The 21,488-nt window shown below is 41.4% G+C and overlaps 1 protein-coding gene across 5 annotated transcripts in view; it reads left to right on the forward strand.

The window, feature by feature from the left end:
- Positions 1-21,488, forward strand: part of REPS2 (RALBP1 associated Eps domain containing 2) — a 117,210-nt gene that overhangs the window by 26,999 nt on the left and 68,723 nt on the right. For all 5 annotated transcript variants that reach the window (XR_011097073.1, XR_011097072.1, XM_068683729.1 and 2 more), the window contains exons 2-9: positions 3,863-3,986; positions 5,748-5,896; positions 7,471-7,594; positions 10,084-10,181; positions 11,791-11,929; positions 14,188-14,251; positions 15,958-16,100; positions 19,246-19,340. Coding sequence is in view for 3 of the 5 variants with exons in the window: in XM_068683729.1 (XP_068539830.1) it covers positions 3,863-3,986; positions 5,748-5,896; positions 7,471-7,594; positions 10,084-10,181; positions 11,791-11,929; positions 14,188-14,251; positions 15,958-16,100; positions 19,246-19,340 (936 nt within the window). In the remaining 2 variants the exon portion in view is untranslated. The remainder of the gene's footprint in view (positions 1-3,862; positions 3,987-5,747; positions 5,897-7,470; positions 7,595-10,083; positions 10,182-11,790; positions 11,930-14,187; positions 14,252-15,957; positions 16,101-19,245; positions 19,341-21,488) is intronic.

The following is a 21,488-nucleotide window of genomic DNA, read 5'->3' on the forward strand; positions in this document are numbered from 1 at the left end:
AGATAAGCTGTTGATAAGAAACTGCTGCAAATATTTGTCTTTGTAAAAGTTATCACGGGGTGGCTGGCGTAGAGGGCTGAGCCTGGAGCTGCGTCAGCACAGCTGGTCATCTTGTAGGCAAAGTGGTTGCTTATTTTCTTTTTCTTTCAGAGGACATTCGTTCAGCTTATACACGTTCCTCTCAGAGCATCACAGCACTCACAGGGGCTTTCACCTTCCTGGGCTGGGTTTACCCACAAATGACAGGCAGTGACCACGGCAGATTGTGACAAGGAAGCAGAACAGACAAAAACTGGATGCCAGCGAGATACAGAGGACAACATAGCCTTGTTAATGATGAAGTAAAAAAGCAAAAATCCCAGCTTTACCTATGCTTACAGGTGAAAAACTTTCCCTTGAAGCTGGAGGATGACCACTTCAGCCTGCCCACCTGCTCTAGGGTTGCTGAATAGCTGTTGCTGATTGTACCTCTTTCCCTATGTACAGCAAACAAACTTCAGTTCTAGGCTCGGTTCCTGAAGTTTAGCTCTTGAAATCTGAATTAGTCCTGCCCAGGGTGTTTGAGAGGTCAGCGCTCTTGGAGGCTGCGGTGGAAACTTGTTTGGAGAGAACCGGGGAGGGCTGGAACAATGTCAGATTGTGCTGGGAAAAGCAGCTTCACGTGGGATGTCTTCAAGGAGCAATTACAAAAATAACACTCGCTGTCAGCCGATAGAGCAGAGCAGTGAGTGGATAGTAAATACAAAAATCTGCTTTTTGTTCCAGCGTTTCAAGATGTAAAGCCTTCCTAATAGGAGTTCACATGGAGAACAGTAATTTAAAACAGCCACTCTTCCAAACAGCTCAATAGCTGTGTCTTAAATTTTAATGTTGATAAGTCAGATTTCTTTTTTTTATTTATTGTTATTTTAAAGAGAAGACAGAAGAAATGTTATTTATTTTTACAACTGTAGAAGAACTTTTGGCCCATCAGAAGGGCGTGCAGGTGTATAGATCTCGATCTTTCTCCCCATCATTCACGGTTGCGTGATAGGGAAGGTGGTGTGATTCTTGTAGAGAACATGTGTTTTAAGGCTTTTTGCTAAAATGCCATTGAATATACAGGCGTTGTTCCAGGACTGACTTAGAATGAGCACAAGGTTAGGTACTGTGGCTCTCCATCCTTCTCCGAGAAATGTTTTCGCGTGCTGTGTGAAATGAGCTTTTTTTCTCAATTGGCAAGTGACCCGTGAATTTGTTCCATTTAAGCAGTTGCACCTTGCAGAAATTTAAACTCAGTTCTGGTCCACTCAGCATCATGCTCTTGCCTCAAAAAATAACATTTAATAGATGAGTCTTTGACTAATTCTGTTTATCACCCTGAGGTTAGATTTGGCAAGACACAGCGGTAACCTACCACCACGAAAAAGCATTTCCAACATGTTCTGCATTAAACTTTTCTTCCACATTCAGCTGTCACTGGGGGATTGCAGTTTTCTGCTGAAGAATCTAAAAAAAAAGGCAATGAAAAGTGACTGTTGATAGTTCTGTATTAAGATCCCGTGCGGTATCGAGGTGTGCAGTTTATTTTGTTTTACATCTGTGTCTGTTTGGCAGTCTGTGAATAGAAAATCCCAGTTCTTTCCTTGCCCTCTCACTGAAAACAACATAACCTAAACTGACAACAGGAGAGGATAAAAAGAATTTGTTTTTAAGTATCATTTGAAGGAAAGCAGTCCTGATGTTTCCCTGTCTTACAGGGGATATTTTCATATATCTTAGTTCCAAAGTACTCTGTTTAGTTTTGGAGAGAGTCTAGTCTGAAAAAAATGCCATCTTGCATTGTCATATACGGTGATTTTAATTCAGATGGATGTTGGAGAGTCCTAATAGCACTTGGCACAAACTAGCTTAACTTCAGGAATATCACTAAATGTAATCTGCCCAGCAAGAGACTACGTGCACTGACCCTGCTAAAGGTAAAATCGGGAAATAAAAAAGACAGTATTCACTTTAAGCTGCTATGGGAATGTGAGCAGCATATTCTGAGGATTTAATTTTGGGTGAAGGCTAATCTGCCACCTACCTCTGCTGCTGCTGCAGAGAGAGGCTGCTCCAGCCCGCAGCCCTAAGCAGGATCCTCGTTTAGGTGGTGTGAGCTGCTGGCTGGAAGGGAGCAAGCATCCCTCTGCCTTAGCTGCACGGGGACACTAATAAGAACAAATGCCTGTACCTACAATTAATCTATGTGAATAGCTGCAATTACTTGTGTCATAAATGGGGCTACTGTGGCAGCTTCCATCTGTTGCTCCGGGCCATTAGCGAGAGATCAGGGCTTAGTTGCAGAACTAACACGGAGGAGGTTGTGCCTACAAAACATTTTTCTTCTGTTACTACTGAAGATGGAAATTATACAAAGAGGCGGTTCCAGGCAGAGAGTTTGAAAAAGCATGGTAGTTTTGAAAGATGGTGTACCCTTGATAAAAATAATTATTATTTTTTTTCTTTTTAAGTCTGCTTTATCAGAACAAAATGCCTCTGTTTCTGTATCAGGAGGGGAGCAGATCATTTACAACATCCTTAATATTTCAAGGTACAGAAACACGGGTGCAGAAGTGACTCTTAGCTTCGTTTTGGGTGGCTCCCAGCAATGCTGATCCCGCGGCTGAAGCCCCACTTGCTGCTCAGCATTGCCTCTTGCTGGTAAGAGTGCCCCGGTAACTCATGGCAAGCTGATGGCATGGGTTTGGGTCCTGCTGCAGGACCCTGGCTCCCACCTGGATGTAAAATAAGCAGTAAGGCCAGCTACAGGGAGAAAATTAAAAAAAAAAAAAAAATAATCAGGGTGGCTTCAGGGAAAAAAAATGCATAGAGGAAAAGGAATGGCACATTCTGCTGGTTTACTGAAGCTGTACTCGTCCAGAGAACCAACCTCCCTTTTCTTCAAGCAGTCAGAGAAAAGCAAGCTGCTTGATGCATCTCGTGATCGAGGAATGGAGCCGTGCATCTCAGAAACTCTCAGGAAGAGAACAAAACCAGAGCTCATCCAGCAGAAGCCACATCCAGAGATACCTTTGCTTGAAGATAATTTTCTTAGATTATTAAGAATTGCCATTTCCCCCCCCAGCTGGGAGGCATTGCTGATCCACGCTCGTTCACAGCAAAACAACTTGGGGCTTCCCTCTGTGTCTGAGGGCAGCGTGTGGGGCTTGGTCCAGCTGCAGGGCCTGATGAAGCCGGCCTGTGATCACCTCAGTGTGGTGGGGAATAGGGCCTGTGCTGCAAGCCTGCCAGCAGCTGCTGCTCGTGTAGCTGGTGTCTGAGTGTGTAAAAGTGGAGCTGTGTGCTTCGTGGAGGAGGTGGCCGAAGCCTGGTCAGGGATGTGTGGTAACAGAGCTTCGGCACCAAGAGTTAATTTTCCCCAAAGCGTGTTCCACTGAAGCAACGGGAGGGGGAATTGCCTGTGTTGCATTTATGTTCTGGTGACAGCAGTCTGAGCTGTTGGAAGGACTAACTCTAAGTAGGATTTTCTACGAGTGCCATAGCTTCTGCAGTGAAAACGTTTGACTGGACAGTGTATGTGACAAGCCATCCTTTCACCTGCTGTTGGAATCATACCTCGTGTGAAAGCACACGAATCATTTTAGGGTAGCACTGCTCCTAAAAATGGTAATAAATAACAACTTCTCTCTGATGTTCTAAGGGGACTGTGATCAAACAGCAACATCCCGAATTGGAACAAACACTTCTACGAGCTGACTGTAAATACAACACGCGTTCTGCCTTTGTGAGGACTTTTTGCTTTGCTTGTTTGCACAGAGCTGCTTGCGTTCCCTGAAAAAGTGAAATGCGTTTTACCAGCAATGCGTCTTTTCTCTCCTAGATTACGGAAGTTTGTGGAGCCAAGCGCGTGGGTTATTTTGGTCCTGCTCAATTTTACATTGCTTTGAAGTTAATTGCGGCGGCACAGTCGGGGTTCCCAGTACGGATTGAGAGCATTAAGAATGGTAAGCAGTAAATTTTGCCTGCAGCACTTTGCACTTGTTTTTTTGCTTTCTTTAATGCTTGCAAGCTCTGTGTGCTGGTAAACTTTCCTTCTAGCTCGTCTGTGAAAGCATTGTATTTTGTGGAACAGAGGAAGGCAGAAGGCAGCGTTACTTTCTGGAAGCGACTGGTAGAAAACTGCACTGAATGACGTGTGGCAGAGCTGAGATTAGCATCAGAAATCATAGAATATCCCGAGTTGGAAGGGACCCACAAGGATCATCGAGTCCAACTCCTACAGCCCCTCTCTAAAGGCATTGCCAGGTGGCAGCTGGTCGGTGCTGTGGCTGCATTTCCCTGTCACCTTCAGCCCCTGATCTTGATGGCTGTCTGCAGCGGGGGCTGATAGCTGCAGGGGTGGAGGGGTGCTTTGGGAGCCGTGCTAAAATAATGCTCCCTGTCGTTAGATAGGGAAATGTATGGTAGGTGTAATTTAAAGCAGCTTTGTTTTCCACAAAGAACGACAATGTTATTAAATGTACAGAAAGAAAAAGCCTCACAATCAGGGCAGCACTGCTGGCACAGCTTCAGCTCAGCTGCCTCTGCTGAGGGCAACGAGTTGCAAAGTTTCCAGGTCTGCCCCTTCCCAGGTGAAAGCACCCACAGACCCTTTTGTGCCAAGCCCCTCGCCCCAGCTGCTGGTGAGGCAGAAGGGTCAGATCCTGGCATGATGGGACCAGGGCTTAGACCGCATCAGGGTTTGTCCGTCTGTTTTCCTTGCAGATGGCTTGTCTGCGATGTCTTGCATTGCGCATCTTTCTAAGGATGCCACTGTTAGTCTGAGAAAAATCAAGCTAAATTAGAAACCTGAACTGAAGTGAGATTTACTGTGCGCGTTTCACAAGTACAGCAGTTGCACATCATCCACCAGTCTGAGCAAACAAGGGTCCTTGTATTGGTATCCTGCTTACTTACTCGGCCTGAAACACTTCCAGTGCTAATTACATCTTCCCTTGAAATATATTGGTGCTTTCAGAGTGGGATGAGTAGCGTGCAGCAAACCTAAATTGATTTCATTTTCTTCCTGGTAGCAGTTGTAGGTGTAAATGATTACAGAGGTGATGCGTGGCTCGATTTTGAAGGCTACGCTCTGTTAATTCTATCATTATTGATCTTTGGTGGTGACTATGTACAAAAGAAATAATGATTTATAGTGAATATTCCCTCAAACTAATTGAAAATTATCCTAAAGATACATTTGCTTAAAAGTGTCACTCTTCTGCTCTGCAAAGGAGAAGCAAAATGGGACCTTTTGGCGGAGCCGTCTCACCAGTCCCTGAGAGGGGGCTCTCTGAGCCCTACCTTTAAAACCTGCTCCTTGTATGATGGCAGCACTGAGAATACTGTCACCCTGACCTAATGAATTAATCAGTCCCACAGTTTCTATGAGAAACCCTTCTTTTTACTACAGACAATGTTTTCAAGGCAGGAAGTGAGTTTGCTGCTTGCTTTAATAATGTGCATAAGGCTTATTTCTTTCTCTGTGCATTAAGAGATAATCTGTAAGGCTAGCAAATGTGGCTTTCTGTAACATTCACATCTTTATTAAGACCTAAAATAATAAGACCTAAAATAATTACAGGAGTTCCACACTTATAAATGTAACAAAATATAAATAGTGCTCTTTCAGAGACGAACTTCTCACTGGTTTCACAGCACGGTGCTGCTTCAAAGACTGTTAATGTTCTGAAGTCCCAACTGAATTTCTCTCTTTTTCAATGAAGAACTGCCTCTGCCGCGGTTCGTGGCGCTGAAAAATGACAGTGACGTACGCTATGGGACTCCAGCAGAGCTCCATGGAGTTAAGTTTCAGGTTCCACACGCAACTCTGGAAAAAAACTCCTACAAGAGAACAGATGAAGGGGACAAACAGGTAACGGGTCCGTCTCCTTCAGGCCAGTGCTTTCATTGCTGTCATTGTGCTTTCTCCTTCTGGGTCCGGCCCTGGAAGTGATGACACTCATGTGAACTTACACAGTTTTTCAGCACAGTGCTGAAGATGAGCTCCTTAGGTGAAAAATAATCCCCATCGGGACTGTGCTCTTATTTTGAAGATCTCTAACACCAGTCACATCCCTGAAGGGAATTTATTTATATGAGCATGTTTAAAACTCAGCCCTGTAGTCTTCTGTGTAAGTTCTTGCAGCGTTGTAGACCTCCCTAGTGCAGTGCTATTTCTTGGAGAGTCCAAGGGGAGGGGGGACAGAAAGAAATCTGTCTGCTCAAGGGGGAATAAGCAGGAAAGTGAGCGATTTCTCATGGCAAGCGTGATCCTTTGTCGCTCCAGAAACACTAATCTGGAGAAGAGGTGCTGAAAGGGGGAGAGCTGGTTGTGAGCCACTGTTTCTGGGTGGGATAAGGCCACCGTGCTTCCCTCCTTACTAATCTCCCCCAGGGGTAGTCCAGAAGAAACCTCTTTATCTTGTCCTCAGTGAAACACCGTTCCAGCTTCTCATGCTCTCAACTGCTAGCGTAACAAGGCTGGCCAAGGGAGGTTTGTGTTTCTTGCATTTGGGAGAGTTGAGAGTGCTCGTTCAGAGACATGCAAATTCGCAGAGCAAGCAGTATTTGCACAATTTTCCCAAGGCATAATGCCTTCTCTTAGGGTAATGCTTGGGATCATACCATGGTTGCCCCATGGCAGACATGTCACCTCCTTGCACTGTTCACACACACATGTGGCACAGCATGACAGCGCTGTGTCAGCCTGGGTGATGGCATTCCCAGCTGGAGGTTAACCAGCAGCAACGAGCTGCTGCAAGACGCACAGCTGGTATAGCAGGATGAGGAAGAGGAGTGTGTACGTCTCCTGCCTGTGTGCATTGACACTGAAGCAGAGCACTGCCCTCAGACCTCTGGCTCCATCTGGGTTACCTTTGTTGTGTTGCGTTTTCCTTTCGTACAGTAAATTGCTTCAGGATCGCATCCCCTTAAACACTTTCTGTAAAATCAAGAGAGAGTGAGCGCTCTAGGATAGATAGCCAGTAACGCCTACAAATCCACCAGGTGCTTAAAATATCAATTCAGAGGTTTATTTTAAATTCTTGGTACGTGTTTTAGTACAAAGAATGCTCTCTCAGAAATAATGCCTTCACACTGAGTAAACGTGTTATGTAAATCCAAAGATACCCACTCACATTAAGCCTTCTGCACTCACTCCTTCAGGCATATTTGGAAGTGGGATATCTTAAGCTGTTTGTTGTAAAGCTTTGCTATGCCGTTGTCACACTTTATCCCTAGAAGACTCAATACCAAATTCTGTCTTTACCCTCTTTTGTTTTTTTTTTTAATGAGAATTTTCTTGGATATAGAGAGCCTGAGGGAATCGCAGTGTTTTCCTCTTCTTTGTCCATCGTGTTGCATTTGCTTGGATTGTGGTGCAGAATTACTTGGCTGTTTTGTTGTCATCTCTGAGTTCCTTTCTGCGTTGATGTGTTTTTGGAACAGGAACCCAAGTCTCCACCGATGTCTCCAATCTGTTCACCTCCTGCTTCTCCGTCTACTTACCAGAGAATACCCGTGACTTATGGATACAGTAAATCAAGAAGTGGGCTGGAGCAGCAGCATGGAGGTAGGGTAAAAGTTGGAATGTGCACACTGTATTCAATTATTATTATTATTTATTTTTTTCATAGAAGCATCAAAATTTCAAATGAAACTAGCAATCAGCCTAGTGTTTCTAAAATTTAATTATATCCGAGTTTTGGAAAATGATCCAATCATGTCATTTTATTTTGCCTAAAAGTTTTTCTTTGACTGTTCACTCCTGTCTTTCTGTTTGCTTTCTGGTAAATTAGTTAGATTTATGTGTCACTGCTCACAGATAAATGCTAATACCCAGTCTCTGACAAGGTTACGTGCAATGTATCTCGATGATTGAGCGTTTGTGGGTATTTTCAGAGCGTATGGTGCTTTTGGTATAGTTAGAGGGGAAGAAAAACCCACTCCTGATTTCAGTAGCTGCTCTACTAGTATTTGAATTGACAATGAACCTTCCTTTGCAGGAAAGGATGATAAGCTCTCCACTTTCATAACGGAAATAACAATAGGACATGAATGTAAAAACAGTCCCACAGTGTAACACGGACAAAACAGATAAAAATAAGGCACTACAATGATGCTGTGTCCTTGATCTTACTGCCTTTAGAGTAGGTGGCAAAATGTTCTGGTTTTAGTCAGAGGGTAGTGGGACAGAAGCCAGTGCTTACAAAGGCTTGAGGAGCTTGAGGGTTTTTTTCCCATCCCACTCTTAACACAGTTGAGTGATGGCTGATTTCTGAAAAAAGCAATATTAGTGAGATTGTCTTCTTGTACGACACATGTTCTGCTCTAGTGAATAAGACCTGCAGCAGACAGCATGTACCCTGAAGACCAGTGCACTAGGAGTGAGGATGCCATTGGGAACAGCTGCCCATGTTTACCTGTGGTGTGCTTTACTCTTTTCTGGGATTTTTTTCAGGCTCTGTCAGTGACTTGCTTTTTTTTGAGAGTGTAGGGATAAGGTGTCTCTGAATTTGCATGCAGTAGTAACTTCAGTGAAGTTTCTCGTGGAATTGGCAGCCGTGTAGTGCGTAGACAGCAGTCTCCAGCTCAGGTATCAACTTCTTCTGAAATTAATCATGCAGCTGCTTGAGGTGATAAAATCTTGGAGGTGTAGAACACTACTCTTACTTCCCAGGAATCACTGGAAATTAAAATAAGGGCATAGAATTTTTCAGCTCAGCCCCTAGTGCCTTTCCAGAAGAAATACTTCAGCCAAATGTCTTCTCAGTGGAAGTAACTGAATAACATGTTATGACCTGTGCTGTACCAAGTGCCAGGCTAGATGACCTGCTGATTCCTTCTGGCCTTTAAGATTAAGAACCTTCCAGTTTCCTGATGAGTATGCAAAAGGCTAGGCTTGAAAACAACAGCACTTGCATATGTGTCTGAGGTGATAACTTCACAGAACTGATCTTGCTAGACTTACTTTGTACTGAAAGCATGATTCTGAAACTGGGACAAAGTGTCTCTAAGGTCAGCCTTTTGCACTGCAACTGTGGCTATACACCAGTGGAGTTTACTTTTTTTCTTGTTAGTTTTTATGTTTGTCTTGCTAGCAAACACATAGCAGTATGACCTTGCACTTAGATCTCCTCTTGAAGTGCTTCTGTATATTTTCCAACTTCCTTCCTGTGTTTTTTTTTTTCTTCTGAAATTAGAACTTGTACAGGAATAAAAATAGGGACCAGGATAAGACCACTTAGGAAAGCGAGGGGTTTCAGGATGTAATTTTTAAGGTCTTCCTGAGCTCAAAAATGCCAAGTCTTCTCATCAAGATTCCTTTAAGTACTGTCTATCTAACGCAGACTGTCTTTGTTGTGGCACATTTTAAATGTGCTGGCAGCAGAAGTTTTCACTCTGTAAAATTTTGCAAGTGAGTTGCCTTTGTGTTTGCATACTTGACCTGTTTCTAAAACATTGTTCTTAAATGTGCCCTTATGTCACTGCTTACTATATTTACTGCTGTAGAATGCAAGCGACTTAGCAAAAGGAGTAATTTTCTTTACTAACTTTACTCCAAAAAATGTGAAGTGGTGAGTCATATTTTTTGATTTTCAACAGACATTAGGGAGGAGGAGAGGAATATATGGAAGATTAATATATAGAAGATGTGTGATTTCACTGTTAGATAGTGTTGTCAAAGCATGTGTTTTTACATCTCAGTTTACTATTTCTTGCTTCTTGTAATGCCTTTTGCTATATAAGGCTGTAAGTACGTAAAATATATAAAGATATAAGCAGGTTATATAGATTGTTTGCAATGTGGAAGTAGCTATGCTTTCTGTTATCTAGTAATATGCAATGACAATTCCTATCAGTAATGTCTGAGGAAGAACGATGTAACAGGAAAGACAAGTGTGTGGCTGGAATTTTGTTGTTGAAGACAAAATCTACTTTGATACTATGATAATGTGGGGTCACTGTTGCTTGACCTTGCAGTATTTAACTTTTTGCTTTAGGCTAGTAGAACCTTTTGGATTATTTTCTCATTTATTTACTTATTTTAAATGTCTATAGCTCCTTATGAAGTCAGACACTCTACTCACCAGCAAGATGGATCGTCATCAGGGAATTATGGAGCCAAACCTGCACACGCATGTTCAACTCTTGGTCGGGTAATGAATTGCATGTGTTTTTTCCTTCAGCAATGTTACTTCTAAAATTACAGATAAATGAAAACAAAAAAAAAATCAAAAAAAGCAAAAGAATTCTCCATGGTATTTTTAGACAAGAAACTGAAGTGTGCCTTTTAGTATATGAAAAATAAAAAATCAAAGATAGGAAGAAGAAATTAAAATGAATAGTATAATTACATTGCTGAAGCTAAGTAACATGAGAAGCAGCAAATGGCACAGATAGGAAGACTGGACTGAGAATCTTTAGTTCAAAAGTTTTAAAAAAAAATGTTGAGGTTATTCTAGCAAAAGTAAAACATTTTCATTTGAAATATATGAGGTTTCACTGAGGTTCCTGCTTGATTTAGAATGTCATCTGTAACACATACACAAAATTTATGTTCTAATATTCTCTGTATTACCGTTTTTACCCCAGTTTATAAGATGGCATCTCAAACAGAATAAACAAATCTCTGGCCATTTGTATGCTTTTATGATATGAGTCCTATGTTCTCCTGCTGACTGGAAAAGCATATCTTTCTAATGTTCCACTGTGCCTGCTGTGTATTTATTATGCAAACAGGTAGTTTGCCCTAAGGGGGGTCAGAGCTCTCCTAAGGGAGAGCTTTTCCTAAATAAATATGACTCAGGGCAGGGGCTCTGTACTTCTTCTGTTACATGCAGCAATCCACACCCATATTAAAATGTCACCTGAAGCTCAGGAAAGGTTCTACAGATAATGTCACGTAATTTGTGCTAACTTGAAATGAAATTGAGTGCATTCATTCAGTGCTTTGAAATGAAAATTAATTTACAACTTTATGATGTTGCCTGTTTCAGGGATCTTTTGATGTATTTCAGAACTGGTGTTTTGCTTTGATTCTTAAGAAATTGAGAGATGGATGTCAGAGAAAGGGTTTTGGAGTTGGTTAGAGCCTAGTTATTGTTCATTCTTGCCCCCTCCCTCTTTAAGAGTGCTGTTGTCCAGGCCTAAAGCATCTTAAACACCAAGTTATTGCAATTTGACAAAGACACTAGTTATATTGGCAGACCTCTTCTAGGCACCACCACCAACCTAACAAAAATGGCGACCTACCTTAAGTGAGTCAATCAGAAAAGCGTATAAATAAATTGATAAAATGTCCTCCTCTAGAATATTCTTTTTCCCAAACTTCAGCTTTTTTTTTTTTTTTTTTTTTTTTTTCTACTGAAAACGTGGGGAACAACAGAAAGTCAAGGAGATCCCTTGGGACTTGCAAGTCTGTTTAAGCAAAATGCGTGCTGAGTTACCTGGGTGAGCTATGGATCCAGAAGCAGTCTAGCTCCATAGTTACAGCATCTCTCTAAGGCTAAATATGTAGTTTCCTAGCAGATCTAAATATGTCATGGACTGTGCTGCATATATATAGCTGTAGGTCCTTTATTAGTCCCATTTTAGGTATATATATTGCTAGGTCAGTATTAAAAGTAAAGAGACAGTAATCACATGGCCGTTTCTGCTTCTCATCTTTCTAAAATGTCTGCTACCAGAACAGCATGAATCTGGTCCACTGAGGTTTCCAGAGCCCAGTCTGGCCCTTCTGGCTGGTGCCAGTGACCCTCCTCTCAGTCTCTTTCAGTGGAGCGGGAGCAGCCAGACAGCAGTGCCCATTACTCAGATGACCCTTGGAGGATAACTGAGGAGCAGCGAGACTACTATGTCAACCAGTTCAGGTCCCTGCAGCCTGACCTGAACTCCTTTATTTCAGGTAAGTTTTACCAGAAATGTCTGTGTCAACTAGAGGAGCCAGGCTGAGAGACATGAAGTATTAAGTAGATAACTTAATTATTTTCTTTTCCCCAGAGTGTATTTGTGAATGAGTTGATTGTGTTTTATTTTCAAAGGCAAGCAACTGAAAGAACAAACCAATTCTTTGGGCATTATGTTTTTTTTCCTAAATATGAGCATTAATTCTTTCAGAAGTGGTTCTGTTTTAAAAGCTGACCATTTGAAAATGCATCAATTTTGCAGATACACTTTAATATTGCAGATCTTTTTCATTTTCATGTCAGTCCCTGCAGGTTTACTCTGCCATCTGAGAATCAGGCCAAGGTGTTTTTTTCCTCTCCCTTGTGCATCATGCTCAGAAATCCCAATGCTGCTTTTTGTTACACATCTGCAGTCCTGTTGTCCTCTTACACAGGTGTAATTGTTGGCAGTTAAAAAAAAAAAAAAAAAAAAAAAGGCAGCAGTAATAATGAGGATCAGGTTTTTGCCCTTGGTTAAGCTGACTGCAGAGCTTAGGGGAAAATGACATGAAAAATTGTGACTTCACACTAAAACAAAGTGGTTATCTATTTCCAGTGCATGATTTGAAACTGCTGAGATGACGAGCACTGCTCAGACTTGAGGCAACACTGACCTGGTCCTGGTTTTGGGAAAATGCTTACTTGTAAGGAGAAGTGTTGGGGTTCAGTAAAAAATTAAAATGGACTCTTATTCTAAGGGACTGTATTCGTAGATCAAACCTGCAGTGTGTATTGAGCTGAAAAAGCCCTAGTCTTAGGCTTACTTTCCCAACAGAAAAGTGGCAGCATCCGTGTAATGAAAGTTAAGCACGTGTTTAACTCTCCTGGGTGGTTAAACCTGAGTGTTTATGGCTTTGGGGGACTGAGATTTTGACCTCCAGGTGGTTAAAAGCAAATGCTGGAGAGCGTATACATGGTGAAAGTGTTGTAAGAGTGTACTGAGATTGCATTTTCATCGTGAATGGGAGGATCAGGCTGCCTGGGAGAGGCATCCCCACAGGTACTGACAGTCTGGAATAGAAGAAGTTGCAGAGTTTAAATTTTACCAAGTCCTCCTACATATTGCTGCTCTTCAGCAGCATCTGGGATTCAAGAGGCTCAGATGTAGCCAAAGGTTTAAAGAAATACCTAGTGTTGACATAAATCAGTGCTTTAGCAGTTCTTTACCTCAGTTAAGTCTCTTTTGTACAATTTGCTTGAGAGAGGAAATAATTGTTCAACAACACTATTTCTTTACACACCTATATAGGTCTGTGACTGTGTGTGTATATTCACGTACAACCTTTCAGGGAGCTTTGCATTTGCCTTTATATTGTGTGGGACTCTCAGGCAGTCCTTGCACATCCAGAATTACTTTTTATGAATGATAAATTCGAGCTTCACACAACATCCTAAAATAATTAAACTGTATAAATCCTTGCTGCAGGGTGATACAAGCGCTAGGAGTTTGTCCAGGCTTAGGAAGTTATTTAAGAAATCCATGATAGGAAAATCCATCAGAAGTTACTGAATATTTCAAGCCTACTGCTGGTCAGAGGCTGAGGGGATATTCTGGAGCTGTATTGTTGTGTGGCTTTGTCATGGTCTTGGCATCTGGTGTAGGAGAGGATATGCTCAGTAGATGAATTTTGTACCCGTACTTGTTAGAGCCTTCCTCATGCGCTGCAGTGGGCGATCTGACCTGAATGCACAAAGGAGAGAGGGGTGTTGACCAAGAAGTCTGTGTTACCTTACATTACGTAAAATATTACCATATATTTTATAAGCCTATATACTGGCAGGGCTTCCAGGACACGGGGAACTTGTGCTGCCTCAGTAGCCTGTGTGCATGGGATGGTGAAATAGTGGATTTTCTAGCTAGGAGAAGCATGACTCTGCCACACACATGGCTTCTGGGTGAAGCAGAGCCATTCGTGTCTGATATTTCATTACTGGTGTCATGGTAATGTACTGGTTAGAATCACTTGTACTGAGGGCTGCTGTCCTCTATTTATTTTTCCCATTTGGAGGGAATGGGGAAATGAGGTCAACAGCTCTGTCTGACTTAGTCACTTACTCACCAAGAGACAAATGGTCCAACAGCTCTATTAGGTCTCAGTTAATCTGAGTGTCTGTTGAACGTAAAGTACCCAGCTGCTTCTGGTGAAGCAACCCTGGCCAAATGTAAATAATTGGAGATTTAATTTCAAACAGTTGATAAGACACAGTTTCCCAACAGGTTCCGTGGCAAAGAATTTCTTCACAAAATCAAAGCTGCCCATCCCAGAGCTTTCTCACATCTGGTAAGTACTGTAATAGCGTTTGGGATGTATATCCTGTTTTTCAGAAGATACCTAATTCAAGAGTTCTTGTTAAATTTTAAAAAGTGTCTTCAGTTGTAATTATTGCTCTTATCTCCAGAATCACTTTCAGGCCCAAGCAGCAGGGTGCTCATTGATCTTCCCGACACACTTGTTTTCTGTAGAGATGTTCGCCTACTCAGCAGGACGGGGAAGGTTTGAACAGCTACGTAACCGAGAGCTGTTCTTAAGAGTGTTGTAAGCAACATCATTAGCTCAACAAACTGACATTTTTCATGAAACGATGTGGAGGAAAAGCACATTTGGAGTGTTTTAGCTGTGTTGTTGGCTTTATGTTTCTGGCTGTGTTTTGTCAGATGAAGCCTAATTAATACCTAATTTTTAGTAAGTGCAACTGCATAATTCATCAGTGCTTTTCTAATGAACCAGTACACTTACTTTTAATGAACTTATTTAGAAATGATTGCAGATGGAACTGTACATGATAAAATTTGACAAGAATTCTACTACATTTTCATAAACAACATGGCGCTTTGTAATTCAGCATCATCCTTCCATATAGATAGGAAAAGCAAACAGTTTAAAATGTTGATTAAAAACGCTGATAGAGTTTTTACTTTTAGATATGCTTTTATGAGGATAGATGTGAGGAAAAGCTTCCAAGAGCCTAAACATCTGTTGGGGTCAAAGAATATGTCTGGAATCTTTTCAAAGCGGATTGTCAGTCATGAAATAATGAAAAAAAAAAACACAACTGAAGAAGCATTATACTGGGGGAAGTGAATATTAGAATTTAAATGAAAGATTATATACGAAGAATGGATTAACCCAATATGTAACAAAACACTCTATTTGTGTTGCTGACATAAGCAGTTCTCTGCAAAAAAAATAATCAAAGAAAAGCATTATCTTCTAGTAGATGATTATAATTTTGTAATGATATAATTTATCAGGTCATGTCACTGCGTTAAACACATGGGATGTTTCAGACTTTGCCATTATAACCTCAACAGCTTGAAAAATACTCATTACTTTCAAAGAGTAGGAAGTTATGTATTTATGTACTTTAGTCACTGTGCTAATATAATAGTAATGTAATAGTTATTTCTGGCAGAGGAGTTGATTTTATAAAATCAAATTATTCAGTATGAATATCTGAATTTAATTGTTTGAGAAGAATGCAGGAATTAAAGAGACAACAGATTTAATTAACAAACACTCAACACTAACATTTGAACATGTCAAGAACATTAATTTACCTCTATTCTTGAGGCTAGTCAATGTTGCTAATTAAACGTTTGCCGAAGTCCACTTTTAACTTTGTCTGCTCGAATTGGCTAAAGATCCTGCATGGATTAGCTAAAACTGCTTTCAACCACTGGAAAGTTAATTTCGTCCTTAGAACCACAGGGTATGTATTTCATGTCATAACATAAACATAGCATTATATTGTATGGTAAGATGTATAACAAAAATACACCGCCTTAAAAAAGAAAAGCTGCAAATCAGTATTAGAAAATTAGCTCCATTTTCCTCGGGACTCAGAAATAGACACTCCCGTGTGGGTGGGAGTTGTAGTAGCTGTGATCAAGTAGAAATAATAGAGGTGCTTGTCCTTTATCAAAATAGCCGTCCTCAAAAAGCTCCATCTCTGTGTCTGGGGAAACGTGCGGCTCTCGTCCCTGCAGGGAGCTCAGCGACGTGGACTGCGACGGGGCGCTGACACTCCCCGAGTTCTGTGCTGCTTTCCACCTGGTGGTTGCGAGGAAGAATGGTTACCAGCTGCCCGAGACGCTGCCCGACACGCTGCTGCCGGATTACCTCCAAGCAGGTAATGTCCCTGTGGCAGGCAGTGGTCCTGTGGTCACCTCAGGCACTCAACGTGCCTCTAAAGCAGGCTTCGTTTTTCATATCACAGGTAGAGCTGAGTTTGTTGCTTAATGGCTCCCCAGTTGCTTTTTAAAGCACGAGGTTTTAATTCTGTTTATGAGGCGATTGCTGAAGAGGGAATTCCCGAAAGCACAAAACAGAGATGCAAAATGTACCAGTTGTCTGCCTCTTAATGCCTGTCGCTCTGCTCCCGTGTGCTTCAGGTGCCATTACAGCTAAAGTGGCAGCTGATTACCTGTAGCAAGAGGTGTATGGCTTTTAACTCCTGGTGATTTTCCCTTACGTATCTGTCTTTTGAAGACGTGCTGAAAATGGTGCTGGACTGCTTTGGAACTTACTGTGCTAATATGTGTGTTGGATGCAGTCACTGGTTGTACCAAAGGGTGAATTTTGTACGTTTTATATGTATATAAATATATTTTCACGTTTTATATATATACATATATATATATATCTTCTGCTATAAATAATTTGCACTAGTGACAGAGGGATTACAGTGGTTTGTCTAGAGCGAGGATAAATTAATCCAAAATACAACATACCTCAGTAACAAAGTGCAGCGAGAGACATGCCCTTTTGTTTCTTCTCTTCAGTTATGTCTCTTGTAATTATAAATGAACGTTGAAATATATACTGTTCCATCTGAAAAATGTGCATGGCTTTCTAGGGCAAGGAGGATTAATCACAGATGATAATTATAGTGCTAAGGGATAATATTTAAGACCTAATAAAATCTCCATTAAATTTGATGACACTGAATGTATTAAAAGGCAGGAAAAGAGCAAATCAAGCTGCAGTTAGGAAAATTAAATGTTCACCCTGTATCAGATTTGTGAAATAATTTCTGATGGACTCCATGTTCCTTCATATCCAAGGGGAGAAGCTTCTGTAAAACCTGCACCTTCAGGTCTTCATCACTTTTAGTCTCTCTAATTATGACATTCTCTTGTCGTAATTACAGCTACCCTTCTCCCTCCAGGACCACCACTTTGCTCGCTAGCCTCACTCCTGATCTCATCATAAAATAGCTTGTAAGCTTCTTCATGCTTCTTGTTGGCATGTCTTCACATTAAGCGTTTTTGGGTAACTCTGCAATGGAAATAACTATCTACAGTGGTATCAAATCATTACATCAGGGGAAGGAAGGTGGTAAGCTGTGGTTGTTCTCTGGGAGTCCTCTTTTCACAGAATCACAGAACTGTAGGGATTGGAAGGGACCTCAAGAGATCATAGGGTCCAACCTCCCTGCCAAAGCAGGTTCCCTAGAGCAGGCTGCCCAGGTAGGTGTCCAGACAGGCCTTGAGTATCTCCAGAGAAGGAGACTCCACAACCTCCCTGGGCAGCCTGTCCCAGTGCTCCGTCACCCTCACCGTGAAGAAGTTCTTTCACATGATGGTGCGGAACTTCCTGGGCTCCATCTTGTGGCCATTGCCCCTTGTCCTGTCCCCACAAACCACTGAAAAGACGTTGGCCAAATCCCTCTGTCTCCCACACTTAAGGTATTTGTAAACATCGATAAGATCCCCTCTCAATCTTCTCAAGGCTGAACAGACCCAGGTCTCTCAGCCTTTCCTTTCCTTTTCCAGAATTTGTGCCTTTTAGCATTGAGCCGTTATCACTTCCGTAGATGATTATTGTGATTATTGTGTTGGACACAACCAAGCATTTCAGACCGATTTATGTGAAAGAGTGGAAGGACTATTTGTTCCAGGCACTCTAAATACCATGGGTAATAAGCTAATGCTGTTAGTTTGAGGGTCAGAAAATGTCTTACGGTATTTTGCTGCCTATTCAGAAATCTGAAGACTTGTATAATAAGAAGTGCAACATCTCAACACATTGAAGCACAGTAAATCACAAGAAAGAATATAGACCTGTTTGTATCAACTTCTGAAATAAAAGCATTGATAAATAAGCAAATCATTATATACTGACGTGTTTTCGTAGTATTTATTTCTCTGAAACTTAGATTTTACTTGGCTGGTTAGGAATATGATAAAGATTTCTGGAAACTGTTTTTAATTAGGTTGCATTAAGTTCAGAATAAAACAGGCTGTTTCATTCCTGGTTTGATTGGAGCAAAATGTTCACATCTGATAAGACTGTTAAAGCTTCAAATAAAGTGGCTTGGAGCATAAGACTTTTAGAACAAATTAATCTTGCTAGTTTTACGGCTTGTTCTATAAACTACAAGTGCAAGGCCAAATTCTGTCCTGGCACAGCTCCACTGACAATTTGACCCACCACCTTCTTTTCTGAAAGTTTTTATTAAAACAAATTAAAGAAAATCCATAAAACTATTTGCCCTGTATGTAACCCACTGTATTTTAAATTAAGACAGATTTGCAAGAGCTTAATTTGTTCAGCTGAACTAGATGCTACCCAGAGACTAGGAATTTGACCTGAGAACTGGTTATTCTGTCTTTCAATACATTGATCTTACAGAAAAAAAGGTTTTCCAGCTTTTTAAACAGATTCATATGAGAATTAGTCTTGTGGTGGTACCAGCGGAAGGAGTTGAGCCTACAGCTTAGAAGTGTGGTTCTTATGAATATCACCATGAAAAGTTGCTGGGATAATTTTTTTTCCTGCTCTCAGTGCTGTTTAGTTAAGAAATACTGAAGATGATATGTACTGCAGCAATGACTGTCATTAGTACATTTGTACATAGTAGTGTGTGCTTGTTTTTTACTGGCCTTCAATTTTAGTGTGTAATGTAGATTCTACTATACTTTTCATTATTTAAAATACCAAATATTAGAGTTGAACATTTAGTAAATACATGTACCTTTAACCTTACTAAGACAGCAGGATATAAACGATAAGGCCAACTAGTTGATACCTTCTGCTACAGAAATCATACTTATTAACACTTTCAGGACATCGTGTTTTTCAAGATTCAGGATGGAAAGATTTTCTTCATTCTTTTGTCATCTGTCATTAGTGTATCAGTTCTGATGTGTAGAAATGAAGGGCAAAATGATGTCAAAACAGGTTTTTAAGAGGGTATTAACCAAATACTTGTTGTGGCTCTGGTTGATTTTTTTTCCTTTTTTTTTTGTTTTGGGTTTTCCTTTCTCCTCTAGCTTCTTTGAAGCCTCTACGTGACTGCGCACTGTTTGATTCTTACTCTGAGTCATTGCCGGGCAGCCAACAGACTCGGGACTTCAGCCGGACAGAGGTGAGGAGGTGTGAGCAGGGCAGCTACCTGCAGAGCACAGAGCAATAGGACAGCCTCACGGTTGCTGTGGTATGCATAACAAGAGCTGTGAGTCTTCAAGAGGACTTACAGAGTGTCCAAGTTTAGCGTTAAGCCATCTTACACTCCTCTCAGCCATTCCCTGTGTGTATGGAAAGGGGAGGCAGATTTTTTTCGAAAGAGATACCCACAGAATCCAGCTTGCAGTAGGCATCTATGGACTCCAGCCTGTCTTGATGCTGGAGTCTGTGTGGGAAAATAAAGCTTCACCATTGGTGTCCTGCTGGGCAGCATTTGGCCCTCCTGTGCAGGGATCCAGCAGTGTGGAGCAGAGCCCATGATGGAGGGGGACTGTTCTGGCACAAGGGCAGTGCTTAGGGGAGATTTCTCATGAGTCTGAGTGGGTAAGAAATATTACATTTCAGGTGCAGACCTTGTCCTGGGTTTCCTGACCACCTAGCTTTTGAGTCTTTCTTCGATTTCCAGAGCTCCATTTACAGAGCATGCAGATGCTCTGTAAAGCAGATGAATGCACGTGCATGCAGATGAAAACTGTCTTGGCTTATCCTGTTTCTTTCCACCTTGCTTCTATGGGGACCGAAACTCTCCCCAGTTTTATGCAATGTGGACATGCATAGCTCAGGTCTAGGTGGTTCAGTTCCAGTTTTAATGTCCAGCCTTCCAATAGTCTAAGGAACAAGCATCTAAGGGTCTAGATAGTAACTGTAAGGAACTGGAAAGAGTGTTCTGAGGGGTAGGAAGGGGGAAGGATTCTTAGGGATCCATTGTAAACAACATCACAATGGATGTCAGCCTTGTAATAAAAGACTACTGCAAGCAAAACTAAGTTAACAAGAAGAGTTTATCCTTGGGGTTAAAAAAAAATGAGGCTTTAAAGATTCTATATGTTGGGCTAACCATGGCCACTGAGTTGTGCTTGGATATTGCAGCTGTGAATATACGCGCCAAGGGATTTAAGGGTTTAGCATTTAAGGCAGTGAATCAAGTGGCAGGCTGACTGCAAGAACAGGCTTTCAGCTCAGAATTGTTAAGGCTCTGAAAATTGCTGTGGATTGCTGTTGTGATTAAATAGAAGGTCCTTCTGATGCTGCTGCCAAGTTAAAAAGTTGTGGCATGTCATGCCAGCTCAGCAAGGCATTTCTCCAGTTATTTCATCCCCGTGTCTGGTTCTGGGGTGTCACTGGGTCAGAACCCAGATCCTCTGTCAACAAATTCAACTTGGCTGATAGCACCTCCAGGCAGGCTCTCCTGAACTGTACTTCTAACACATCTGACTGTTATGTATGCTTGGTAATATTGCAGTCAGTGCTTTTAACATCCACTCTGTCTTCTGAAACTTAAAATACGCCTGGGTCTCCCCAGTGCACTTGCTGGGTATTGCTTTTATCCAGCAGCTCGACCAAAGCACAGCAGTTGTATTGGGTTTTGTAAGCAGTGCTGTTATCCTGGTATTCTGTGGCCTAGGGCATCCTCATTCCAGTTAGGATGCTGGCTTCATAAATGATCACCCAGGTACGCAAAGTAATCTTTTGTTAGTGCAGAGTTGTGAGGAAGTTTGTTCTTCAGTAGCGCAACCCTTGGGACTGTGAGATTACAGCATTCACGTGTGTATTTCAGAAAGTTCAGAAGTCCTGCTTTCAGAGTCATCTTCTGTTTCTTAGTTATGTCACTTCAGTAACCTAACCAGTACAATTCCATAATCTTATTAAATGTCCGTTTTTTAGGCTCTGTTTGTCCTTGAATATAAGCGCAAAGTAAGGATAAATCTAAAAGGAGATCATCTAAGCAGTTAAATTGTCTTTTTTTTTTTTTTGCTTTTTAGATTTTTCTGCTGCAGTGGAGGTTATAATAGCAGGCACATCATAGTAAGAATTAAAAGCTTCAGAGTTTATACAGCACAAAATATTAAAAAATAAAATAACAAAAAAAAAGAGTAACAAATCCTCCATTTTGCATTTATTTTTTCATTTGATTTCCAAAATTTAAGGCTTTCAAACCTCCTGTGCCATATCTCTGCTGTCTCCTTCTGAAGGTGTTCTGTCCGTAAATGCCAATAACTTGCAGATTACTGTGCTGCATTTACAGTCAGATAATGTTCTTGGGGGGAAC

Source organism: Anas acuta, chromosome 1, assembly GCF_963932015.1.
Source record: "Anas acuta chromosome 1, bAnaAcu1.1, whole genome shotgun sequence".
Taxonomy (NCBI): Eukaryota; Metazoa; Chordata; class Aves; order Anseriformes; family Anatidae; genus Anas; species Anas acuta.